This window comes from Myxocyprinus asiaticus, chromosome 4, assembly GCF_019703515.2.
Source record: "Myxocyprinus asiaticus isolate MX2 ecotype Aquarium Trade chromosome 4, UBuf_Myxa_2, whole genome shotgun sequence".
NCBI lineage: Eukaryota > Metazoa > Chordata > Actinopteri > Cypriniformes > Catostomidae > Myxocyprinus > Myxocyprinus asiaticus.
Window position 1 is genome coordinate 48,560,903 of NC_059347.1, and position 25,007 is coordinate 48,585,909.

Here is a 25,007-nt window from a genome sequence, read left to right on the forward strand (position 1 = left end):
CCCGTCTCTATCTTTTGGGTAGTTGACTTGTCCCCAAAGGGCCGTTCGACACTCATAACTGTGTTGGGGGAGGTTATGTGTTGGCCTGGTGTGCTGGCTACGAGACACACAGTGGTCTGCCCGTCACAAACTGCCAGTTCATGTAACACAGTTCAGCCAGTTGCGGCGTTTCGTATAGGGACCCCTAGTGTCACTACATCGACACAACGTCGAGTGAGTGACAGATAGGGAATGTCCTGGTTACTTGCGTAACCTTCGTTCCCTGATGGAGGGAATGAAACGTTGTGTCCCTCCTGCCACAACGCTGAACTACCCGCTGAAATGGCCGGGACCTTGTCTTGGCTCCTCAGCACAAAACCTGAATGAGTGGTTGCATACCAGCTCCTTTTATACCTGTATGTCCGGGGGAGTGGTATGCAAATACCACTCGCCAATTTTCATTGGCCTTTTATTAAAGACCAGAGGTGTCTTGGGCTCCCAAGAGTGACCCCTAGTGTCACTACATCGACACAATATCTTGTTCCCTCCATCAGGGAATGGAGTTTATGCAAGTAACCAGGATGTTTAATACAAGTTAAGCTAAAGTGACAACATTTGTGTCATGATGTTGATTACCACAAAAATGTTTTTCAAATTGTCCCTCCTTTTCTTAAAAAAAAAAAAAAAAAGCAAAAATCAAGGCTATAATGAGGCACGTACAGTGGAAGTCAATGGGGCCAGTTTTTGGATGGTTTAAAGACAGAAATGTACCACTTAATATCACTTACATGAATCATTCTGTTAAAGCTTGTGTATAATTTGAGCTGTAAAAGTGTCTAAATTGTCGTTTTTGTGGGATTACAGGGTTTACACTGTCATGTCGTCATGGCAATAAAGTTGTATAATAGGATATAACAACACAGAAAAGATTAGTAAGTGATTTTATCACACTAAAATCATGGTAATACTCATATTGTTTATGTCATGTGCCTATACTTTTGAAACCCCATTGGCCCCATTACCTTTTTATTGTATGTGCCTCACTGTAATCCCAGATTTTTGCTTTTTTTAAAGAAAAGAAAGCACAAGCTGAAATAAATTTTTGTGGTAATCAACATTAATGCTGTCAACTGAGTTTTACTTGTTTTAAACCCGAAGTATTCCTTTATGTGTAGTCTTTGAACATTTCTATTCTACACTTTACTCAAGTATAAATATTTCTGTTTACTTTCACTTTTATGTCACTATATTTTTAAGAGAAAATTAATACTTTGATAGATTTCTCCAGATACTTTTGTTACTTTTGTGAATTAACACTGCAAAAAGTAACAGCTGCAAATGGGTCATTTATTCTATAATTAGTGGTAGATTTGGTGTTTGATAGTGAGAAGAAAAAATTTAAAAGTTTCCCCCAAAATACCATTGGGTTACACTGTTGACATTTTATGGCATTTCTGGTCTTTACTCAGCATAGGGGGCCCAGAACTACTGAGCACATGGTATCTTTGGAAATGCATTTTCAAAAATATTTAATAATTTTTAGTCATGTTTTTTGTAAAGGTTTAAAGCGATAGACTAATACTTGAGTAACACTGTTGACAGTCAATTAATTCAGTCCATTCTTGAATTGTCATTTTTGGGTGATCTTTTCCTTTCAGTCCTGTAAGACGATTGGATACTTTATACTACACTGTACATCAGTTAAGGCAGTTAAAACATTCCTACCAAAGAATCAAAATTAAGTTCATGTTGAAATTATAAAATTGTTTCTTATTGAAATATTCAGAGTTTTACTTTATTTGTTAGTGCTTGTGAAGCCTTTTTTGTTTAATAAAAACTGCAATTCAACACTGTAATCAAAAAATAAGAAACAAATTGAGAACTGAGAAATGATAGTATGAAGTGAAGAAAAACACCACAACACCATTCGCCACATATACGTATGCATACAAATTCACGTAAATACATTGTTTTAATTTTTAAAAGCAGAACTACACAACATTGAAAGACACAAAGTATCATCTTTTTTTAAACTTAAAGGGATATTTCACCCCAAAATGTAAATTCTGTCATAATTTAAAAACCCTCATGTTTCATATCTAGATGACTTTCTGTGTTCCGTGGCACACCAAAGGATGAATGTTAATGTTGTTCTTTTTCAAAACAATTAAATTTAATGGTGACTGAGGCTGTGAGACCCTAACACCTATTATCTATTAAGTCGGTAAATTTTGGAATTAAATAAGGGTGACTAAATGATGACAGAACTTTCATTTTTGGGTGAACTATACCTTTAAGAATCACACAGTCACATGCATCTCTGAATGTATTTTGAAAGGACCAAATGTAAGGATATTCTACCGCAATGCAAAGGAAATAAAATGGTTGGAACAAGATTTGCATTATATTTGTTATTGTATGCTATATTTACAAAGAATATTTATTTAAAAAAAAAACAAAGGGCAGTGAAATGTCAATATTTCTATGAGCGAACTTTCTTTACAAGAAATCCAGTCCGACTTGACAAACAAAGGAATGTCTTTTTTAAAGACTCATGTTAAAATAATCTTTCGTGTTTTCAGACCGCAGTGGAAAGTTTGTGATCCTCAGAATTGGTAATGGAAGTTCCTCTGAAATTACTTTGGGTCTCCTCATCAATGGCACTCTCAATCTTTGACAGAAATGAGTAGAGTTTTTTCTTTAAGTCCTTGGCCATAAATGCATAGAGGAATGGGTTAATAAAACTGTTTGAGCTGGCAAGAGTAGCAGATATTACTAGGGCCGTGTCAAGATTAAAGCCACGCTTTGATTCGTTCAGTTCTATTATAGAAACAATATGATATGGCAACCAGCAGAGAAAGAAAGTTGTAATTAACAGTGTCATGATCTTGTAGGGCTTGGTAGATTTGGACATTTGGTTTGCCCTAAGTTTACAGATCAGGATAGAGTAACAGATGCAAATACTTAGGACTGGAATAAAAAACCCAAAAATAAATCGAATGAGCACAACAGTTGTGTGGTAATGCTCATAGCTGGTAAGACAAATTGTTTCTTTAGATGTGCTATTTTGCATGTTTCTGAATTTGGCTGCTGGTATACTAAGCAAAGCAGACATGAACCAAACCAACACAACAACAGCAGAGGCTTTTGTTACAGTGCGATGATTCTGAGCCCAAACAGGAAATTTGACGGTCAAGCAGCGGTCCACACTTATGACAATGAGGATGAAGATGCTGCTGTACATATTGAGGAACATAGCAAAGGATGTGAATTTGCACATGAAGAGCCCAAAGATCCAGTTGTTTATAACTATTTTGACAATGACAAAAGGGATAATACTGCAAAATATGAAGTCAGACAAAGCCAGACTCAGGTACCAGGTGGTGTTAACTGACTTCTTCATCTTAAAACCAGCAATCCAGATCACTGCTCCATTTCCAATTATGCCAAGCAGGAAAATTATTACATTTAAAATAGCTATAATTATACATGCTGCTTGTCTGCAATATGCAGGATGTGTCTCTGCAGGATGTGACCCTTTGGTTAAATCGTCAAGCTTGCTTTTGTAGTCATACACATTGCTGGATACATTATCTTCGCCATATTCTTCATAGCTTGGATTCATGATTGCCTCAATTGCCTGGATTAAACAGTTGTTAAAAGTGAATAGAAAGAAGAGTTCTGTAACAAAAACAATTATACATGTGTCCAAATGTATTATAATGGTACATGAAATGTCTAAAAATGGCATGGCTGAGCAAAAGAGCACTGAAGAACCATACAAAGAGCTAAAGAGATCTTCTATCAGAAACTCTCAGTGCAATTAACTGAGTGCAAAATGTCTGTCCTATCATTTCAATCAGATAAATTAATGGATAGTACTGCTGATCGAGATAAAATTTATCGTGACTATTTTCACTATATATTGCATGAATGGCAGAGGTTGTTTCTTATCAAGCCATTTTTGAAAGACAGAAATGATTGGCCAACAAAAAGTACAGCTCTAACAGAATTCTGCCATCATCACTTGTCTTTTTTCTCTCTATAAAAAACGTGCACTTTTCTGACCATCCTTTTGACCTTTACTTATCTATGATGGGTTACATGCCTGTGTATATGGAAAATTGTCTAATTTGTTACTTGGTGTTAATCACAACATATCTTGTTTATGGCATTATAATTTTAATCATTACTCTTTCTGAAACTTCATAAGGCAATAATTAACATTGAAAAGTGTTTGTTCATTAAGGAGAATGTAATATTTCTTGTTATCATAGTTGATAACTACACTGCAAAAAATGATTTTCAAGAAAAGTATTTTTGTCTTGTTTTCCAGCAAAAATATCTAAACATTCTTAAAACGTGATTTATTTACTTGACGAGCAAACTGGCATAAGATTTTAAGTCTTGGTTGAGAGAAATCAAATCAAATTTAGTGAGATTTATGCTTAAAACAAGAAAAAACTGTTTGCCAATTGAGTAACAAAAATAAACTTAATTCAAAGAGAAAACACGTTTATTTTGCTTACCCCATTGGAAGATTATTATTTTTATTTTATTTTTTTTTTTCGTTTTGAGTCTTTTTATAGGAAAACAAGAAAAAAAATACTTGTCTTGAAAATCATTTTTGTTTTGCAGTGTATATCTATAACCTGCAAAGGCAGTCTCAATAATACATGACTTAGAATACATCAGGATCTGTGTTGAATCTATAGCAACATGAGCTTTGAACATAATATTCAGATACATCTTAATTCCTTTAGTGCACACAGTCTTTTCAACAGTACTGAAAACAAGTGCTCTCTGCATGATAAAAAACACATGGTAGCATTCATTTGCTCTTACGACATCTTAAGAATAACTTACCTCTCTCAAAGTAAGCCTCACAGTGCTGTTTGCATTGTTTCACGTGTATTTTCTGCTGCAGGGTTGTTTAGGGTTGTGATAAGAGCAAACTGCGCTAGAGGTCAAACATTTTGACACCTAGTTCCTCTCTGAGATGCAAGCACATTTCGGAGAACTGATACTGTCTAAGGCCACACTTAACAAGTCCCTTCTTTAAAAGTGCTCTTTACATCTGACAGTTAGTGATATGATGGTTTGAGGTTAAAACCTGAGAGAGCAGCACCATCACTGTAAACAGGCTGCCATGCATCAAGCTTTGCCAACTTAACCATAGTGGGAGGATGCTGTGAATTGTGTTATGCTGTGAAGCTAATGGCGCAATAATTGCATAGCCTACTCTAAGGGTGCTTTCACACTGGCAGTTTAGTTCAAAACACAGCACGGTTCGCATGAAAAATTGGTAATGTGAAAGCTGTCATGCGGACCATGGAGCGCACCGAGGTACCGAACCCGAGACTACCTGTAGGAGGTGGTCTGAGTTCGGTTGCAATGGAACTGTAGCGCGATTCGCGTGAATGTGAAAGCAACTCGGACTCGGGTGTGCACTCGTTCAGGAAGTAAAGTAACCTGCGCATGCGTTTTAGCCGATGATGATCTATACACCTTATAAATACTATATATAAATAATATTAAAGGTTATAAATATAGGGTATAATAGGAGATCACAGTGGCGATAACGTCACCTTGGACACGAGTGTAAGCGTACAGTGTAAACAAAGATGCAAATGAATTTCTTGTAATCAGCTGTCTCCTCAAAAAACGCCATTTGCGAGCAGCAACAAGCCGCCTTCCCCTGGACATCTGATGAGTTACACCATGAAGCGTACATATACGCAGTTGTCGTTCACTTTGCTGTGCATAATGGCACCAAAATAACAAAACAAAAACAGAAAGTATGATGAGTCGCGTTATGTTCTCCATGCGTGTTTGTGATGATGTAAGATGAACGCAAATGGACCGGGGTTCGATAGAATCAAGTGAGTGTGAAACCAGACCAAAGCTGCAGGAGGCACCAGGAACAATCGCACTCAGAATCGGACCTCAGCAAACATGCCCAGTGTGAAAGCCCCCAAATCAGTCGGCTCGCATACTCTATGGCCCAAGCTGATAGGCCCTTAGACATGTTAGCCAATCAACCCGAGAACTCTCTCTTTGTCTAAGGGTTAAATTGTTGGCTTAGTATTAATGCTTTTTGCACGCATCGACAACTGGAAAATTTTCCTGATGATTGTCTGCATTTTACAGATATAAAAAGGACTATCGTTGCACAATAGTTTTTGTATCTTCATACAGATTTCTCAACACAACTTTGTTAAAGTGTGAGTGGCAGGTTAACTTAAAGGTTTTGCACACTGTATGTCTGGCAGATGACATGGCGCATTCTAAAATTTCAAACAGGAAGGAAGGTACACACACTGCTGCCGCCACTTGCCATCTATTTGCGCCATCCAGCTATGACTTCGGAAGCTGCTAAAAAATCTGCAGCACCACAGAGCTCAACAACTCGCATAGTTTTCCATTAAATTCGACCCAAATCATTATCAAAGGACATAGATTATTTATTCAAGCCATCACTGGATAATACAGTATATTGTGTACATGTACCTTTCATATTGCCTACATGATGTATTTTCTGATAAAATAATGTCTTTCCGGGGTATGACAGCTTGAATGAATCGTTCAGTTTGAGCTGTTACACCAGTTTCATAGACTAACCTGCAAAATCATCAATGTCACTTAATTTGTTAAGTACAAAATCCTTTGTAACTTTTGTGTAGGGTGACTAGATTCACAACTTTAGACTGCCACCTGCACTGCATCGAGGTGTCCTTCACAGTAAATGTTTCTTAATGGTCTCCCAAAGCTTTTCAGCTAGACTACATTGCATGGCAGGCCAACTGACAGTGAATTGGAAAGCACATAAATTGGGCTTCTAATTTAAATGTCGGCTAAGGTTAATTCAACAATGCCTCAAAAACGTATCGAGAAAATTACATCCCAATTAATAATCAATGTTTTATGACAGATTTTCTGACATTCTGTGAGAAATAGGTCTCAGATGGAACAATGTGACCTTTTTATGCTGATGCTTGCATATCTACTTTGTATGTTTTCGGCACTGTCTTGAGCACAAATGTACTTGATAAGAATGTACTTCTGTAAGCGAGAGGAAACAACCCCATGTATGGAGGATTGGGGGGGGGGGGGTTCAAGGTAAAGGGTGTAACCAGCCTTGTGTGAAAAGAACCATATAACCCCATGCTTCCTTTAATAAATTGAAGAACTGCTTGTGACATTCTGTGTCCGTGTATTTCTTCCCACCGGTGAATTCATCTGATCAAAGAGTGACTGCGAGGAAGGCAGAATAAAGCATCCGAATCATATTTTACTAACAGTCCTGGTGTCAGAAGTGGGATATCTCCGGACAGGTAAGATCTTTTATCTGCCTGTCCGTGAGATATCTATTAAATATTGTTATAAAACGATTCAAGTAAAACTCCTTGTATCTCTGCGATGGTTAGGATCCGTCTGTGACACAACTGCGGTATGTGTCACTAGTCATAGAACGAACAATTCCACTTAAACTCCTTATCTCTGCGATGGTCAGGATCCATCTATGGCACAACTGCGGTATGTGTCACTAGTCGCGGAAGGATAATTCATAAAAACTGCGGTCAGATCTCAAGAGAGGTGAGGATCTTTATGGTTGTTAAAGAATGTTAAAAGGGCCAGTCTTGTGGATGAAGTGAGCGGATTCCACTAACAGTCAGTAGGAGTTTCACTGCCGCATTTACTCTTCGTGATAGGAGAGAATTGTTCATACCAAAAACCAAAACAAGAGACAATTTTGTTGTTTTAACAAAATGGGACAAACGAGAAGTAGACCAATACGAGGCGAAACGCCCGTAAATTGGATGTTTAGAAATGAATGACTGAATGAATGAACGTTACATTTATGTAGCAACAAATATATATAACAATATATATATATATCCTAGCCGGGTGGTCGGATCACAAGAAAACGGGAAGACGGTAAGATAATGTTAAAACGAACACTAGATTTTAAATGGGCTAACACACAGATGTTCAGACATATGACAGAAGTTCTAATTAAATTATCAGACTGTAAACAAGATCTTTTGCCAGATTTGTTCAAAATGCACGCTTTTGTAATCATACCAGACTCTCCATTTTGTTTAATGGTCTGAAATCTACTGCATAAAATTAGTGCACAAATAGTTTTTGGCAATGCTTCTCTGCAACTCATGTTTCCTGCTGTGTATTCAGTCACTGTGCCTACAGGAGGTGTGGGGGAGAAAGTGAGCAGACAGCAACTGCTGGAGGATGATGAAGCAATAATTAACCCCAGACTATGGGCTCAGCACAAAGATGAAGCTGACCTTATTGATGTGAAACCATATACAGCTAAATTAGCTGTAACCACTCCAGTATACTGTAAGTCATATCCACTATAGATTGAAAAGGAAGAAGGTATTAGGCCAATCATTGAGTAATTGATTGAACAAGGTATTCTAATACCAACACACTCTCCATACAATACTCCAACAAATAAAGTCTAATGGAACTTGGAGACTGACACAAGAATGATTTAATTGAACCACTTTCTCCAATAGTCCCAGATGTACAAATAATTATTAATTTAATACCATCAACACATGGTCATTTTACTGTAATTGATTTATGTTCTGCCTTTTTGAATACCTGTAGTGTACCTGTTTTGCCTGTGATCCAGCCATTGTTCGCATTCACCTACGGTGTCCAACAATATACATGGAGAAGGGTACAGAGATTCGCCGGCTGTCTTCTCAGTTTTTGTGCACTGTACATCACAGGATGTGAAACTGCAACCTGACACATGCCTGTTGCAGTATGCTGACAACATCATGGTTACTGCTGAAACATCAGAGGATTGCAGAACAAAAGGTTGAATACCTTGGACATGTGCTAACAAAGGGGACTGTACGCATGTCTGCAGATTGAATCAAGACAATTTCGCAACACTGAACAATGAGGATGCAATCCAATGGACTATGGAAATGGACTTGGCATTTAAACATCTGAAGAAATGCCTTGGGAAACCACCAGCGCTGGGTCTTACAGACTACAGCAAGCCTTTCCATCTGTACATGCATGAGGCTGGGGGGACTTCTGCTGCAATCTTTGCCCAGGAACACGGGGGTTCTTACTGCCCGGTGGCGTATTTATCTAAAACACTGGATTCGGTTGCAATGGGTTTCTCTGGTTGTCTGCGAGCAGTGGCTGCAACAGCGATGATGGTACAGGATGCAGAACGTGTTGTGCTTTCACATCCTCTGACTGTGCACACAACTCACCAGGTAGGTGCTATTAGGCACAATATTTCAACACAACACATGACTGCACAAAGATGGTCTGGTTGTGAAGCTATTTTAACATCTATTGCTAATTTGACTCTAAAACCAACCAGTGTGGTCCACAGACCAACAATCCATCTGCATAATTTGTTGGTTCAGGGCATTTTCGAGCATGACTCACATGATTGTATGGCGAGAATACAGGTTTCCACTGCATGCAGACCGGATGTTTCTGCATCCGCTCTGCAAGAGGGGAGACACTGGTATGTAGATGGCTCATGCTATAAACCAAATGACAATGTGTACTGGTGTGGTTACGCAATTACTGAGCTACACAATCAAATTATTGAAGCATACTTGTTACCATGCAAATCAGCACAAGCTGCTGAACTAGTAGTGTTAACAAGAGCCTGTCAATTGGCAAAAGGCCAATGAATAAATATATATACAGATTCAAAGTATGCATATGGGGTAGTGCACGATTTTGCAAAATTATGGGAAGAAATTATAAAACTTCGTATGGAAAACGTCCTGGTTACTTTCGTAACCTCCGTTCCCTGATGGAGGGAACGAGACATTGTGTCGATGTAGTGACACTAGGGGTCACTCATGGGAGCCCCAAACAACTCTGCTTTTTTGAAAAAAGGCCAATGAGAATTGGCGAGTGGAATTTGCATGCCACTCCCCTGGACATACGGGTATAAAATGAGCTGGTATGCAACCACTCATTCAGGTTTTGTGCTGAGGAACCGAGACCAGGTCCCGGCCATTTCAGCGGGTAGTTCAGCGTTGATATGAGAACCATGTCTGGTTGGGCCAGTAGGGTGCTACTAGGATGATCTGCTCCTCATCCTCCCTGACCTTGCACAGGGTCTGTGCAAGTAGGCTCACTGGGGGAAATGCATATTTGCGTAGTCCAGGGGGCCAGCTGTGTGCCAGTGCATCTATACCGAGGGGTGCCTCGGTCAGGGCGTACCAAAGCAGGCAGTGGGAGGATTCCTGGGAAGCAAACAGGTCTACCTGTGCTTGACCGAATCAACTCCAAATCAGCTGGACCACCTGAGTAACCTGACGTGACAGCGCATCCGCTGCGGTGTTGAGGTTGCCCAGGATGTGAGTGGCTCGTAGCGACTTGAGGCACTGCTGACTCCAGAAGAGGAGACGGCAGGCGAGTTGTGACATGCAATGGGAGCGTAGACCGCCATGGCGGTTGATGTACGCTACCGTTGCTGTGTTGTCCGTCTGGACCAACACGTGCTTGCCCTGGATCAATGGCCAAAACCTCCGCAGGGCGAGCAGTACTGTCAACAACTCTAGGCAGTTGATGTGCCAACGCAGCCGCGGGCCATTCCATGAGCCGGCGGCTGTGTGCCCATTGCATACAGCACCCCAGCCCATCTTGAATGCATCTGTTGTAACCACGACACGCCTGGAGACCTGCTCTAGGGGAACCCCTGCCCATAGAAATGCAAGGCCGGTCCAAGGGCTGAAGAGGCGGTGACAGGTCAGCGTGATGGTCACGCAATGTGTCCCACGGCGCCATGCCCATCTCAGGACTCGAGTCTGAAGCGGTCTCATTTGCATCAACCCGAGTGGTGAGGGTGCAGCTGAGGATGCCATATGCCCCAGGAGCCTCTGAAAAAGTTTCAGTGGAACCGCTATTCTCCATCTGAATGCCTTCAGACAGTTCAGCACCGACTGTGCATGCTCGTTTGTGAGGCGCGCTGTCATCGAGACTTAGTCCAACTCCAAACCGAGAAAAGAGATGCTCTGAACTGAGGAGAGCTTGCTTTTTTCCTAGTTGACCCAAAGCCCCAGTCGGCTGAGGTGCCAGAGCACGAGGTCCCTGTGTGAGCACAGCAACTCTAGAGAGTGAGCTAGGATTAGCCAGTCGTCGAGATAGTTGAGGATGTGGATGCCCACTTCCCTTAGCGGGGCAAGGGCTGCTTATGCGACCTTCGTGAAGATGCGAGGTCACAAGGCCAGGCCGAAGAGGAGGACCTTGTACTGGTACACCTGGCCTCTGAAGGCAAACCGCAGGAAGGGTCTGTGTTGAGGTAAGACTGAGACGTGGAAGTACGCATCCTTCAGTTCTACCGCCGTGAACCAATCTTGATGCTGGACGCTCGCTAGAATGTGTTTTTGCGTCAGCATCTTGAACGGGAGTCTGTGCAAAGCCCGGTTCAGTACTCGCAGATCCAAGATTGGTCGCAACCCACTGCCTTTCTTCAGTACGATGAAGTAAGGGCTGTAGAACCCTTTCTTCATCTCGGCTGGAGGGACAGTTTCTATCGTGCCCTTCCATAGGAGGGTAGCAATCTCCGCGCGCAAGGTGGCAGCGTTTTCGCTCTTGACGAAGGTGAAGTGAATACCGCTGAACCTGGGTGGGCGCCTGGCAAACTGAATCGCGTAGCCGAGTTGGATGGTCCGGATCAGCCATCGCAACGGATTGGAGAGCGCAAGCCACGCGTCCAAGTTCCGCACAAGGGGGACCAAGGGGACAATGTCGTCGGATGTACCGACAGATGGGGCCTCGCAGCGGGCTCCATGCCAGGGCCGGGCCGAAGGGGCGGGCTGCAGCGGAGCCGGTGCAGTCACCGCAGGGTGACGCCCTTGGCGACGAGCAGATGGGGTGCGGGATCTTAAGCCATGCCGGGCAGGATGTGCCGGATTGCCTCCGTCTGCTGCTTCACCGGCGAGAACTGCTGGGCAAAGTCCTTGATGGTGTCGCTGAATAAGCCCGCCTGGGAAATGGGGGCAGCAAGGAACCGTGTCTTGTCGGTCTTGCCCATCTCGACCAGGTTGAGCCAAAGGTGACGCTCCTGGACCACTAGTGTGACCATCGTCCGCCCGAGAGCCCGCGCCGTGACCTTCGTCGCTCGGAGAGCGAGGTCGGTCGCTGAGCACAGTTCCTGCATCAAATCTGGGGCGGAACTACCCTCGTGCAGTTCTTTCAGTGCCTTGGCTTGGTGGACCTGCAGGAGAGCCATGGCATGCAGGGCAGAGGCGGCTTGTCCAGCCGCACTGTAGGCTTTAGCCGTCAGGGACGACGTGAGCCTACAGGGCTTGGACGGGAGCTTAGGGCGTCCGTGCCAGGTAGCATCACTCTGCGGGCATAGGTGCACCGCGAGCGCCTTATCCACTGGGGGAATCGCTGTGTAGCCCCTGGCCGCACCGCCATCGAGGGTAGTGAGAGTGGGGGAACTGCGGAATTGGGGCCGGGCAGTAAAAGGTGCCTCCCATGACTTCGTCAGCTCCTCGTGCACTTCCGGGAAGAATGGCACTGGAGCAGGGCATGGCTGCTTTGAGCGGCGCTGTGAGCCCAGGAACCAATCAACCCGACGCTCGCGGCCGCCCGGGAAAGCATGTCTGTCATTTCGGCATCGGCCTGTGACTGGGCAATCTTCCCCGAAGGGGGAAGCCCAGCTGAGGCTTCTGCGTCCGACTGGACAAGCCTGCTCTCCGATGCTGTGCTCGAGAGCTCATCATCTTTGCGGGCTCCGAACAAGAAGCCAGACTCGCCGTGAGACGAGCCGGCGAACTCATCCGGAAGACCGATTGGGGCAGACGAGCATGCTGGGGAATGGGAGGTCCATGGGGGGATACCCGGCGGAGACGATCTCATTGGGTTCCCCAAATCGCCCCAGTTCTATTTTTAAAATAGAAGATTTTAAGGTGTGAGACTTGTGCATGGGATTTGATTAAAGAGTGAGATCGATTAACAACTGAAATAGCTACAATCAATTTTATATTTAATTGTAATTGCTTATAAACACCCTCCTATTTATGCACAAAATGAAAAGTCTATGTATTGTTTGCAAACGTGGGTGAATGGTAGAAAGGCAAAAAAAGTCTTTAAGATGAAAAAAATCATGGAATGCATCATGCAGCACGAACTCCTGATTATATGTGTTGGGCCTCATGTATTCAGATAGAAGCCAAGGCAGGCCTAACACAGTCGTAAAACCTAACTCAGGCCCACATTCCAAGTCATAAATCTTACTGATAAAAACCGCTCCAAAATCAAACAAAGGGAGTCCAAAACAGACTACAAATCCCATGAAGCCTTGCTCAATGGGGGATCGAACTCTCAACTCCTATTGGATGAGGCACACGACAGAACGCACCTCGACCATGACATCATCAGGAGTAGAAATACCTCTGAAATGCTTCCGGGATTTGCTTCCAGCAACTTTGCTCGCCGTGTGTAGACGCAGCTCATCGCTGCTCTCAGGTGTAGCCACGTGGCACAAGGAAGTAACGTCCGACTTGAAACTGTGGCCATACAACTCGTCTCGCTGGACAAGTTGAGACTACTCTGTGTTCCACCGAACACTCTAACGGATCCGAAGGAGACCGCCGAGCAATCCGCATCTTCATCCGTTTGCCTGCAGAAGTGAAGAGAGAAAAGATTTCTCTTCCATCTTCAATCAAGTCGACGTCGCCGATTTCTCCGCCAGCCCGCCGAGAATCAGCAGCCTTACCGCCCACCGACAGAGCGAGGAAACGGCCTCCCGTCATCACCCAAGCCTCGAGGAACCGAGTCTGAGTTAAAGGACGGATGAACACACATTCTACGTCCTCATACGATTCAAGTAAGAGGTTTACGTCTGGGCAGAGATAGAATATTATAGTGTGTTATTCTTGTGTATCAAGGTTATTGCTTGTACAGTTTACGGACCACCGAGTCCGCTCATTGCGGCTAATACTCAAGGTATTAATTATCACGAATGAGATTTGCTGTATTGTAGTCCAACCACATTGGACTGTTGTGCATTTCCGCCACCACGGGTGAGACCGGCAAACTGAGTTTATCCGTTAAAGAACCAAAGACCGCTGGACGGTTTACGAGCCGTCCACCACGTCTCTGAGTGATAAACTAACAGCTGCTTTCTCTCCCACGATCGCGAAAATGACTTTGGGGCCATCACTTTATTCTCTCTCTCTCTCGTACTAACCACATACACACGCGACCCCTCACAAACATTCTCGCACACATTTTTGACTAGTAGATAGCTTCGTGATAAAGCTCAGCTTTGTCCCTAAGCTATCGTACAAGCGGATACACGCAGTAACTGGTAGACGCCATTGACTGGTTTCTCTCCGCCCACATTCGCGGCCATATATTACTGCATAAATAAACGTTGTTATATTTCAAAGAGAAGTGTTTTGGTTTGTTTTGCATACACCTGTATCACATGCTGACGGGATGTCAGTGCTCGGATTCAAGCCTTCATTCATTGTTTTTTTTCCAAAAATCGATATTCTTCGGATTTAATGGACTAAAAAAAGCTAACATTGTTTCTCATCATGTTCTATTGATTTTAATAATTAATAATTATCTTTGATAATTATTAATTATTGCTAATAACCAAACCCGCTCCTAAACGTAGCGCACTACATTTACTGGAGCCCCATATGAGGTTTTAATGAGTTAGATTCAATTAATTAATTTAAATATTAATTAATAACTAAATAAATAATTATTATTTATTTCTGATAGTAACACTGATCTAAACAACCAGTAAAGCCCTACATAAGCCTATTGTAATGTGTATGTTGTTGTGTTATTGGGCGCAATGTTGTTAATCTTGATGGTGTGCATGGGCTGTTTTATGAAACTCAAACCCATTCGGACCACCTAGACATGGTAAATTCATGCCTTACAATATTCGACGGTTCCAGGAGAAACTTTGACAGTCTCGGTCCTCAGATTTTCTCTCTGGGGAAAAAGAGTCTCCGCCAACTCAACAGGCTCCCTCATTGGAGACAACTCAATTTCAGCCATCTCAACAGCCATGGTCACAAGAGAGAGAACCTTTGTCTCTGTGTTTCACTACGCTACCCCTTTAGCTGGCTAACTTTTTTCGATCAGAAACCTAACTACAAAAAGTCTTATCATTTCAATAAGATAATTCTGTGGCTATTACTGCTTAATGAGCTAAACTTTCTTTGTTCTCATTTCTGTATTTTCAACACATTGCATGAAAAAGTACAATGCCAGCAGATTTCTCCCAACACTTCTCTCTTTTTTCTACATGTAAACGTCTAAGTGCACTTTTCTGACCATCCTTGTGATGTATTATGTGGTTATATGACTATTTGTACATAGGAAATTAACTTAAATGCCGCTTTCAGTCTTTAAACCACAATGTCAAGTTGCATGTTTAAGGCATTTTAATTTGAATCAAAACTGATTTTGATTTGAAACTTGAAAGGGTAAGAATTATTCACATTGAAAAGTGTGTTTTGTGAGGAGAGTGTAATGTATTTTATTTGGTACTGTAATGACAGATTGTTTACAGTGCAAATGTGGACACAATCCCACATTGAATACAACATGATCTACAGTAGCCTTTGTTGAATCTATTGCAACATGCTCACTGAATATTGTGGTGATGGGGGTGTGGTCGTGTTTCTTTTTTTCGGGAGAAAGGGAGTGGTGTGGCTCGTCAAGCTGGTTGACATGATTTCTAACAGCTGTTTCTTGTTACAGTGATAGCTGTTTTACTGTGAAGCTTAAGAGTTTGAGAAGTTTTGGTAACTGAGAGTTTTGTGACATTGAACTGACTGAAATAAGAAAAGCCCTGAGAAGGCTGCGCTCAAGAGTCTGAAGGCAGAAAAAATAAAGCCTACCTAAAGTGTGCCACTGCTCCCCGTCTCCTCCCATACCTGAACATGTAACGTGTTACAAACATATTATTCAGTTGCATCTTAATTCCTTTAGTGCTCTCAGTTTTTACGTAAAACATCAGAGAGTACAAGTGATAACTGTGTGATAAAATTCACATGGTAACATTTATGATTATTTGCAATTATAGCTTTAAAATCTATATCTACACAATATCTTACCTCACAGAGGTACTGCCATTTGCAGTGCTTTTTATACTATGTTTTTCTGCTGCAGGTTGTTTAGTGAAATCTAAGAGCAGACTGCACTACTGGCCAAACAAATCTGACACCTAGATTCTTTCTGAAATACTAGCAAATTTGCAGAACTGAGACTGTCTTAAGACAGTGACCCTAAAGGGTCATGAAATCCCTCTTTCTCAGTTTCAGTAGTAAACATCACAGTTTGGGAAGAGTTCTAAGAATTTGGAAATATGTGGAAAAATGAGTGGGAGAGGAGAGGAAAAGGGGAGGGGTCACTTCAAGACCAACAACACACTCTTTGTTTAGAGAACATTCTTTGATCACTCATTCTTTAAAGATGGCTTAACATTAAAATGTGAGTGAAGACAAGGACAAAACAGTTGTGGTCTCTTTTCTGCATATTAATCATGAGACACAAATTTGAATGTATGAAAATGATATTTGGATGAACTCATTGAAAAAAATTAACTTGATATGTGGATCAAACTTTTGTGAATGAAATATGAACAGTAGGAAGGCAGAGCAGGCGAGGGATGGACTTACAGTCTCTTCAATGGGATGTACTGCAGTTTAAAGTGTATTTGGGTCGTTCCGCGGACAAAACATACAGTAGATAAAATATCTGTCCATGAACATTCAGTATACAAAGAACTCCAGACAACATGAGTAGTAGATGTTTGGATGTGATCTAGGAGATTTATACAGCTTTATATCGTTCATGCCATTGAAGAGATGGAAAGTCTATCCCTCACAGTCTCGTTGCCATTCCCATCAAAGATGGCGCTAGCATGAATAAGGTTGATTGTGCCACTGTTGAATTTGACAGCCACAGGAACAAACATACTGCTCTTTTGCTCGGTTTTGGTCTCAAAATTATCTTTGGAGGGCACGGTTTTGGAATGAGGGGGCGTGGGTATTTTATCGACTCAGTTACGTGAAAGCTTCAGAACACTAATATCGCTTATAGCACCTTTAACAATGCCAAACTATCAACTGTAGTTTATCAGAAAATGTATAACTACTTCGGAAGTACAAAAAAGAAAGAACACATTTTTTTAACTAACCAAACACACATCACATGCATAAATTAATAAATATATTTAATGAAATTCTGTGCAAATGAATAAGAAAGAATTAAATTACCAAATCAAGGTATTGCACAGAACACTAGCTGTAAAATGTGGCATATGGTGTTTGCACCCTGGTGTATAATACAACAGCACGTATATAATCTAATAAGCAGGCTGTTGTGACGGAACTTAACTACATCGCTGGCAGCGGTAAGAAACGCACCAGATGTGTCACATAATGGTGCCTCCTCACTGTTGTCTTCAAATGCCGAGAGCGGCTAATAACTATCATAAACAAATCAATGAAGCTTTAATAAACTGTACTTGGAAATTCAAAAATAAGCATGTTAATATTTTAGGAAAATAAACTGTTCTTAATTCTGTATCTATATTCTTAAAATAGTCTATGTTTAGGAAAATGCCCATATCTTTGGCAATATTGTATCACTTTTTACAAGCACAACTAAATGAGAGATATCAATTTAACATTTGAAGATGGGGATAATTAAGGCATAGTATATGTTTATTAGTCACAAAACATTTTAATGTTGTACTTTCTGTACAAAATTTCAACCCATTAAAACTGGGAACTTAAGTTAAACTGCTGGATTCAATTTCTAATTAAAGTCAAAGTTGTGTCAGTTACAAACTGCAGTGATGTGTTAGCCTAGTTCATTAATCAAGTCCAATGTTTCCAATGACTCCTTGAAAAGCACATATTTTCAGATATACAGTATACACATTTACATTTATAGTAAAATAAAACAATAGAACACATCATATACTGCCTGGTATATTGAAATATCACTTGAAGCTTCTTCTGGCCTGGAGCCTGTAATCAACTACTTTAGATCATCACTGTAAAAATGTCAACCCAGTAAAATTCTGAACTTTAATTGCTTAAACATACAGCGATTACTATTTTTTATTAAAAAATATTGCACTTCTTGACCACTTTGATTTTAATTACAGATAAAGACATTTGAAATTCTAAAAACTCATATAATCAACAAGAAATTACAGAAAATATTGTGATAAGTTAAGTAGATGCTTACATCAGGAATCCATTTGTATTATGCACAATTACTGTTTGCTTTATTTTTGTAATTCTCTGAAAATATCATTTTGTGTCACCTCCAGTTGTTTCTTTAGATATGAGTGGACGCCCTGGCATCCACTGAGCTGGAGCGAGATAAGTAGCGGCTCATTGTTCGCCCATCCTCTCCTATGGCATTCTCAATCTTTGATAAGATGGAGCTCCTGAATTTCCTCCTGAAGTCATTACCAATGAAGACATACAAAATTGGGTTTAAAAAGCTGTTTGTGGCAGCAACAGTGGTGCCAATTTTCAGCCCATGTGTTATGATCTCAGTACTGACGCTTAGATTCAGTTCGATTAGCACAAATGTGTGGTACGGCAGCCAGCACAGGAAGAAGGTGAGAATGAGAGCTGTCATGATCTTAAATGGTTTGTTGGACTTTGCCATCTGTGAGGCTCTCAGTCTAAGTATGATGACAGTGTAGCAGATGACGATGAGAAGGAATGGGATCACATATCCAAAAACAAAGCGACTCATTGCTATGATTTGGTGGCTGTACTGGCTAGATGTGTAGTTGTTCATACATCGATTTATACCTAAGTGATTCTGAACCTCACGGAATACAACAGATGGAATACTTAAAGCCGCAGAGATGACCCATGCAAGCACAATTATCACCGCCGCTTTTCCGATAGTACGATGATTCTGGGCCCAAACAGGAAACATGACGGCAATGCAACGATCTATGCTGATGATGACGAGGAGGAAGATGCTGCTGAACATGTTGAGGAACATAATAAAGGACGTGAACTTGCACATGAAGAGTCCAAAGATCCAGTCCGAGGTTGCGCCATAGATAATGTTAAAAGGCAAAAAGACGCAGAAGATGAAGTCAGACACGGCCAGACTCAGGTACCAGGTAGTGTTGACAGACTTCTTCATACCAAAACCTGCAATCCAGATAACCACCCCATTTCCTCCAATGCCCAGCAAGAAGATGATCACATTGATCACCACAAACAACAGGCACAGAATCTGAGAGAAACATTTGGTGTGGACTTTGAAAGAAACTTCCTCATAAGTAAAATTACTGGTGGTGACATTCGTATAATCACTATAATTATAATCGAGATCCAAATCAAAATCCATTGTAGTTCATGCAGAATTCCTGTAAACACAAAACAAAATACAATTGTATTATTCTTTTTCTTTATATCATTTAGACTTTCTAAAATCTTGTCATATATAAATAAATTTGACTGTGGACAGAAACACTCAAAGGCCAACACTGCAGTATGGTAAATACACATAAATCTTAAAAATTGCAAAAGACAGTCTTTCACCTTAGCTTAAAATCAGTGTGTCCAGCATAACCTTGGAAGTACCAATCTGACATGTGATAACTTTCCTTCGCATTTATACACAGCTGATGTCCTCTCTTGAGCAATGTGCAGTCACACTGCATTGACTTCCACAAAAACTGTCTTTGTTTTCCCTATCAACAAGTTCCCCTACTTTCACTTCATGATTTAGATTATTCTAGTTTTGGGCAAAGGAAAATACATTCAGTAAACAAACTCTGAGCTTATCAAGGTTATATCCTTTGTAACGGTTGACAAAATGTAGCGCTGTTATTTAACGTTGAGGTAGCCCTGCATAGAGAATTTGTGTTGTTCTACATGTAGAAATCAAGATGTATTCTAGGCAGAAGAAATTACAAGAAATAAAGAAATAAAAAAGTAAAAACAAATGCACTTAACTGTATTTCACTCCTAACACAGATGTAACACTCCTTTCCTTTATTTGATCGCACTTTGATGAATTATTGCTGCCATTAGAATTAACATGCAACATTGATTGCGTCTGGAAAACAGTATTTAGTGTATTATATGCATTCCATAATAAGCCTAATTTGTATAGAAAGGAGGCATGTTTCCCCAAAAAACAATGACATTGTCTATGCCTCATTCCATTCTCTAATTCCCTACAGTGTGAAATAGTATATTGTGAATACAAGTTGGGCACTAGCAAGGACCTTGATCTTCTAAACACTGGTACAACGCAGTTAAGAGTACAGTGCCATTATGAAATATGCCTGGCTTCATTTTAATGACTTGAAAAATTGAAGGAGACATGATACATTTTCAGTGAACTAGAACGATTTTGACTATGGGTTTCCCTGGGACTGACTTAATAAAATACTACTTGCTAAAGTGGTGCAACTGTTCAGTGAATTCACTCCAGGATGCTTCAATATTTGTCAGAAAATTGCACAAACTGTTCATGAAGCAGCCATTTCAATTTATGGACAGTGAGAAGAATAACCAAAAAATAAGAATAAAAAAAAAAGAAATGAAATAGAAAGAAACATCTAATATACTTTTACTACAGATTTTCAGCAATCTCACGTAAACAGAGAAAGTATACATGATAACTGCTGCCAAATGTCTGAACAGTATATGTGGTATTTTAACTACAACTGGAAATTCTGTGTGGGAAATGAAGCATTTGCAATAATGGTTAAGCCTCTTGCTCTGAGTATGGTGAGGCAGGTCTGCGTGATACCACAAGCTTTGAGCTCAGGTTACAGACTTTCATATTCATAAAGATTCTACTTTTACATTTCTTTTTGCAAATGATTGTGACAATAAAACCTAAAATACAAAAATGCAAATTGACACCTTTTTAGCCTCAATCGCCTCATTAGCCAGCACATTCTGTGCAGACTCAACTTTGCTCTCTCCTACCAGTAAGGAAAAATACACAGAAATGCCACCTTTAACAAGTGTTACCACGCTTACCTGTGAAAGTTCAGCCCAGTGACGAGAAACTTTGTACTTACCACTAACATAGGAAAATTTGACACGATAGGGGTACAGGTGTTAATAACCAGACCAGTAGGCATCCATTTACACTCATCAACTTTTCAACCCAATAAAAATGAACACTCAAGTTTAATCGCTGCCTTAAATTTTTAATAAAAATGTTTGTTTTTTTGGATTTGTGATGGAGTTTTTTTGACGAGTGACAGGTTGAGTACAACCAGATGCTAAATTTGTTAGAGAAAAAATCTTTAATTTCTCTTCTCTGGAAACAGTCAATTTATCCTTTTAATTCAGTGTTATTTCCATAACTCTTAACTGTCCTGTCAAAGGGGGTGAGAGATTACAAGGATTTTGATTCATCCAACTAACTCTAGTCTTTTAAATCCCTTCACCAAAAGGCATTTGTTCAAATTCGTTCACTGATCCATTTAGGAACCATTTTGATAGATGATGACAAATATGTATAATGTGTGAGTTGTGAATCATTAAATCATTGATTCAACTGATTTGCTCACAACCGAAACATTGGAAGTGAGCGAGAATGATTAGTTTACAAAAACACAGTACTGATTCATACTCATGGTAGATAATGAACCACATCCATAATGTGCTGAGTGTTCCGAAGTGCTTGCAAATGACAGTTTAAAAACCTGTGAAACAAATAAGATAAACCAAACACCCGACATTCAAAGATAAGCCAGTTGCGAATGTCCGCCATCTGAAAGTCTTAATATCTTATATGTTGATTTTCAGGAAATGTATCTTGTTTTAAAGATTTTTAGATATTTTAAAATATTAAAATATGTTAAACATTATATTCAACATTCTCCGATAACAATTTTTTCTTCTGCAGTATAGCTCCTAAAGTAAATGTACTTAAGGAGTTTTAAGACTACACTCTCTCTCACATTTTTGTTCACTCCAATACATCTTTAACTCACAAAAAACAAACTCTCTCTTAATATAGCTACGTATCGCAGATTTTCTTTACGATAAGATACACACCATGACGCATACAGAATATTACTGATAGGAAGATCAGATCATTTTACTGACTTGAATCTATGAGTCTCTTTCAGCAAAATGAATGAATCTTTATTCAAGTCATTTCGTTCATTTTGTTCATTTGAGCAGAGTTAAATTAAAATGTACAATTTTCAATAGACAAATCCCCCCCAACACGTCTACTTACGCAAACTTTGATTATAGTCCCAATAAGGAAAAACTGATAATGCAGCCAAGGACAGATTATGAGAAACAGAAATTATTAGTTCACCTCTGAAATCTTCTTGTCCGAGTTGTTCGTTCTTTTGTCACGTGACAGCCGTATGTGCATAGGTATATGGCTGTCACGTGACATAAGAACGAATGACTCAGACCAGAAGACTCGAGAGGTGAACTAATCATTTCTGTGTCCTGTACAGTGCCTATGCGGTTTTAACGTAACAAACTGACAGAGGTTGCGCAATGCACATGCGCGGCCAACACAAAATGAACAAATCATTCTCTGAGACTACTCGTTCTTCTAAGTCACATAAAAGATTTGTTCAAAATGAACCCATCACTACAGAATATTATGATTCAATACATCGCAAGCCATCATTTTATAATCTATAGTAGCTGCAGCAAGCGAGCGTGAGGGACGAGCGTCTCCGTGCAAGAGGTTTTAGCAGCCAGGAGAAGTTTGAACTCTCTCTCGCTGTTTTTCACGTGACTCAAGTGGTTCTGACCACACAGAGAAATGCCAGTTTCAGAGTTTGTGCTTATTTACATAACCGCTTTCTTATTATTTGAACTTTAATACACGATGCATTAAATAATTCTGGGGTGTTACCTTTTTAGGCGCTCTGGCATGTAAGTTTTGCTCAAGTGGAATGGCAGGTAAGGTTCCGCTTTATTTCACGTCAGGATGACACTTTTTCTGTATTTACTTATTTTGTATTTTTGTACTATAATTCCCTCATACTTTGCGATCTACATCACCTGTAAGGCTGTTTGGAAAGTGTCTGGACTGTGAGCTGCGTTTTCTTCCTCCATTCAGGCGCGAGCTGCAGTGCTGCTCTCACGCGTCATCATTAGAGTTTCAAATTATCACATGTTGCATTAATTGAGATCAAACGACTATTAGATAATGTCAACTAATCGTTTCAGCCCTAATTCAGACGTATGCTCCAGTTCATACTTTTATAGTTGAGCTCTTGATAACAAATTGTTATCAGACCTTGGAATAAAAAGAAAAAACATTCTGCTTACTCTGAAATATTGAACTTTCTTGAGAATTTATTTCTTGAGCAGGGTTACATGTAGAGAAAAAAAACTGCACCCGAACAGGGACTGGAGCGTACAGTTTGAGTATTAATGAAAAGAAAAAAAAAATCATCATAAGCAAAGGACCATAATTAATAACATGTTCTTTGTTTGTATCTAATAATGGATCTCTGTGATAAATATGGTTTTGATCTGTAATTTTGAGAAAAGTAGATGCAAATAAGAGTCTGATACGAGCATTTATGTATCTGGATGAGGTGATCAAAATTCTAACTATACCGGGAGAATCAGGAAATGCTATGCTGTGTCAGTTTGAAGAGTCTGTAACTCCTGTGCTGCTTGATAATAAGGTTCCTCGTGATGGAGAGCGTCCTGATTGGGAAGTGGTTCAATTGGAAGAGTGCTGCCTTAGTGTCAGTGCATCTGCTGATGTTCAAAAAGAAAGCAATATTGCTTCTGGCAGAGTGCACACTCCAGGTGACAAACCAAAGGGTTTAGCTAGGGTACTAACTGATTTAACTATACAGCTCACAAATTAGAGTTCCTTGCTCTATCAGTGAAAAATGTCATGATTATTTGTATGGAACCAGTTTTAAAGTTCTTACAGATAACAATCTGCTTACATATGTACTGTCCAGCACCAAATTAGATGCTTCTAGTCATAGATGGCTTGCTGCACTTTCTATGTATAACTTTGATATTCACTACAAATGTGGAAAACGCAATGAGGATGCAGATGGGTTATCTAGGATACCACAGAAATCTCCAGTGGATGAAGAGTCTGAGGAAACAGATCAGTGAATATTCCATATGGTGGATCGTGTGAGATTTGCGACCGAGAGCTTTCAGGTGTTTGATGCTAAAACCTTTGGAGCTGTTACAATGAGACATGGTGTGAGTGCTTGCAGCAATTCAGAAGATGAGACCTCAGGTGGTGATGAAGAGATGTATGCAGTAGAAACACTCATTTGTGATGAAGAGGCCATGCCTGATGACTTTGGAAGTTCAGAGCCTTGGCCTGGTCGGCAAGCTCTCCCGGGTATGATTCCAGAAGATTGGTGTCAGTTGCAGCGTGAAGATGAAAGTTTAGCTCGGATGATTGAAATTATGGAAAGAAATATAAACACATCCAAATAACTGTATTCTAATTACCAATGATTTAAACTGTAACTGTAGTGGACTACAGTTACTTATATTTTGTATTTTAAATATGTAATCCCGTTACATGTATTCCGTTAATCCCCAACCCTGCACGTAACATACTAGTTATAACAGATCACTTCACCAAATATGCTCAAGCATATCCAACAAAGGATCAAACTGCAAAAACCGTTGCAGTTGTATTTTGGGAAAACTTTATTAGTCATTACGGTTTCCCACGTAGGCTCCACAGTGAGCTAAGTTTGAGTCCGAGGTTGTGTCTGAGTTGTGCAAGTTGTCAGGGGTTAAGTCTCATACCACGCCTTACAACCCTGGAGGAAACCCAACTGAGAGATTTAATGGAACATTACTGGATCTCCTGGGAACTGTCAGTGATAAAAAAGTAGTATGTTCGTGCCCTGCTACATGCATACAATTGTACTCATAACGATGTCACAGGAGAGGCTCCATTTCTGCTTATGTTTTGGCGGCAGCCCCATCTTCCAATTGATCTTTGTTTTGGGATCAACCCAGAGGGACACAATCCAAAGA

At 40.4% G+C, this 25,007-nt stretch overlaps 2 protein-coding genes across 3 annotated transcripts; both read right to left on the bottom strand.

Annotated features, from left to right (window-relative positions):
• Positions 1-450: 450 nt before the first annotated feature.
• On the bottom strand, positions 451-9,217 carry LOC127439640 (chemerin-like receptor 1). Of its 2 annotated transcripts, none has more exons than XM_051695864.1 (2): positions 8,619-9,217; positions 451-3,619 (listed from the first exon to the last, which is right to left on the bottom strand). In XM_051695864.1, the coding sequence occupies exons 1-2, from the start codon at positions 8,649-8,651 to the stop codon at positions 2,558-2,560; spliced, it is 1,095 nt and encodes a 364-aa protein (XP_051551824.1). In that variant the 5' UTR covers positions 8,652-9,217; the 3' UTR covers positions 451-2,557. The 2 variants fall into 2 exon arrangements, with proteins under 2 accessions (XP_051551824.1, XP_051551825.1); XM_051695865.1 differs by lacking the exon at positions 8,619-9,217 and adding an exon at positions 4,846-8,597.
• Positions 9,218-17,683: 8,466 nt separating this feature from the next.
• Positions 17,684-19,700, bottom strand: cmklr1 (chemokine-like receptor 1). The gene is made up of 2 exons (XM_051695866.1): positions 19,566-19,700; positions 17,684-19,390 (listed from the first exon to the last, which is right to left on the bottom strand). Exon 2 carries the CDS (start codon positions 19,369-19,371, stop codon positions 18,331-18,333), a length of 1,041 nt encoding a protein of 346 aa, XP_051551826.1. The 5' UTR covers positions 19,372-19,390; positions 19,566-19,700; the 3' UTR covers positions 17,684-18,330.
• Positions 19,701-25,007: the final 5,307 nt, after the last annotated feature.

What these genes read in the sequence shown, in the direction of transcription:
- cmklr1 (XM_051695866.1), bottom strand. Translation starts at nt 19,371, where the DNA reads ATGGATTTTGATTTGGATCTCGATTATAATTATAGTGATTATACGAAT.
- LOC127439640 (XM_051695864.1), bottom strand. Translation starts at nt 8,651, where the DNA reads ATGCGAACAATGGCTGGATCACAGGCAAAACAG. An exon ending in CTGGATCACAGGCAAAACAG is followed by an intron (nt 3,620 to 8,618) that starts GTACACTACAGG and finishes TGTTTAATCCAG; the next exon opens with GCAATTGAGGCAATCATGAA.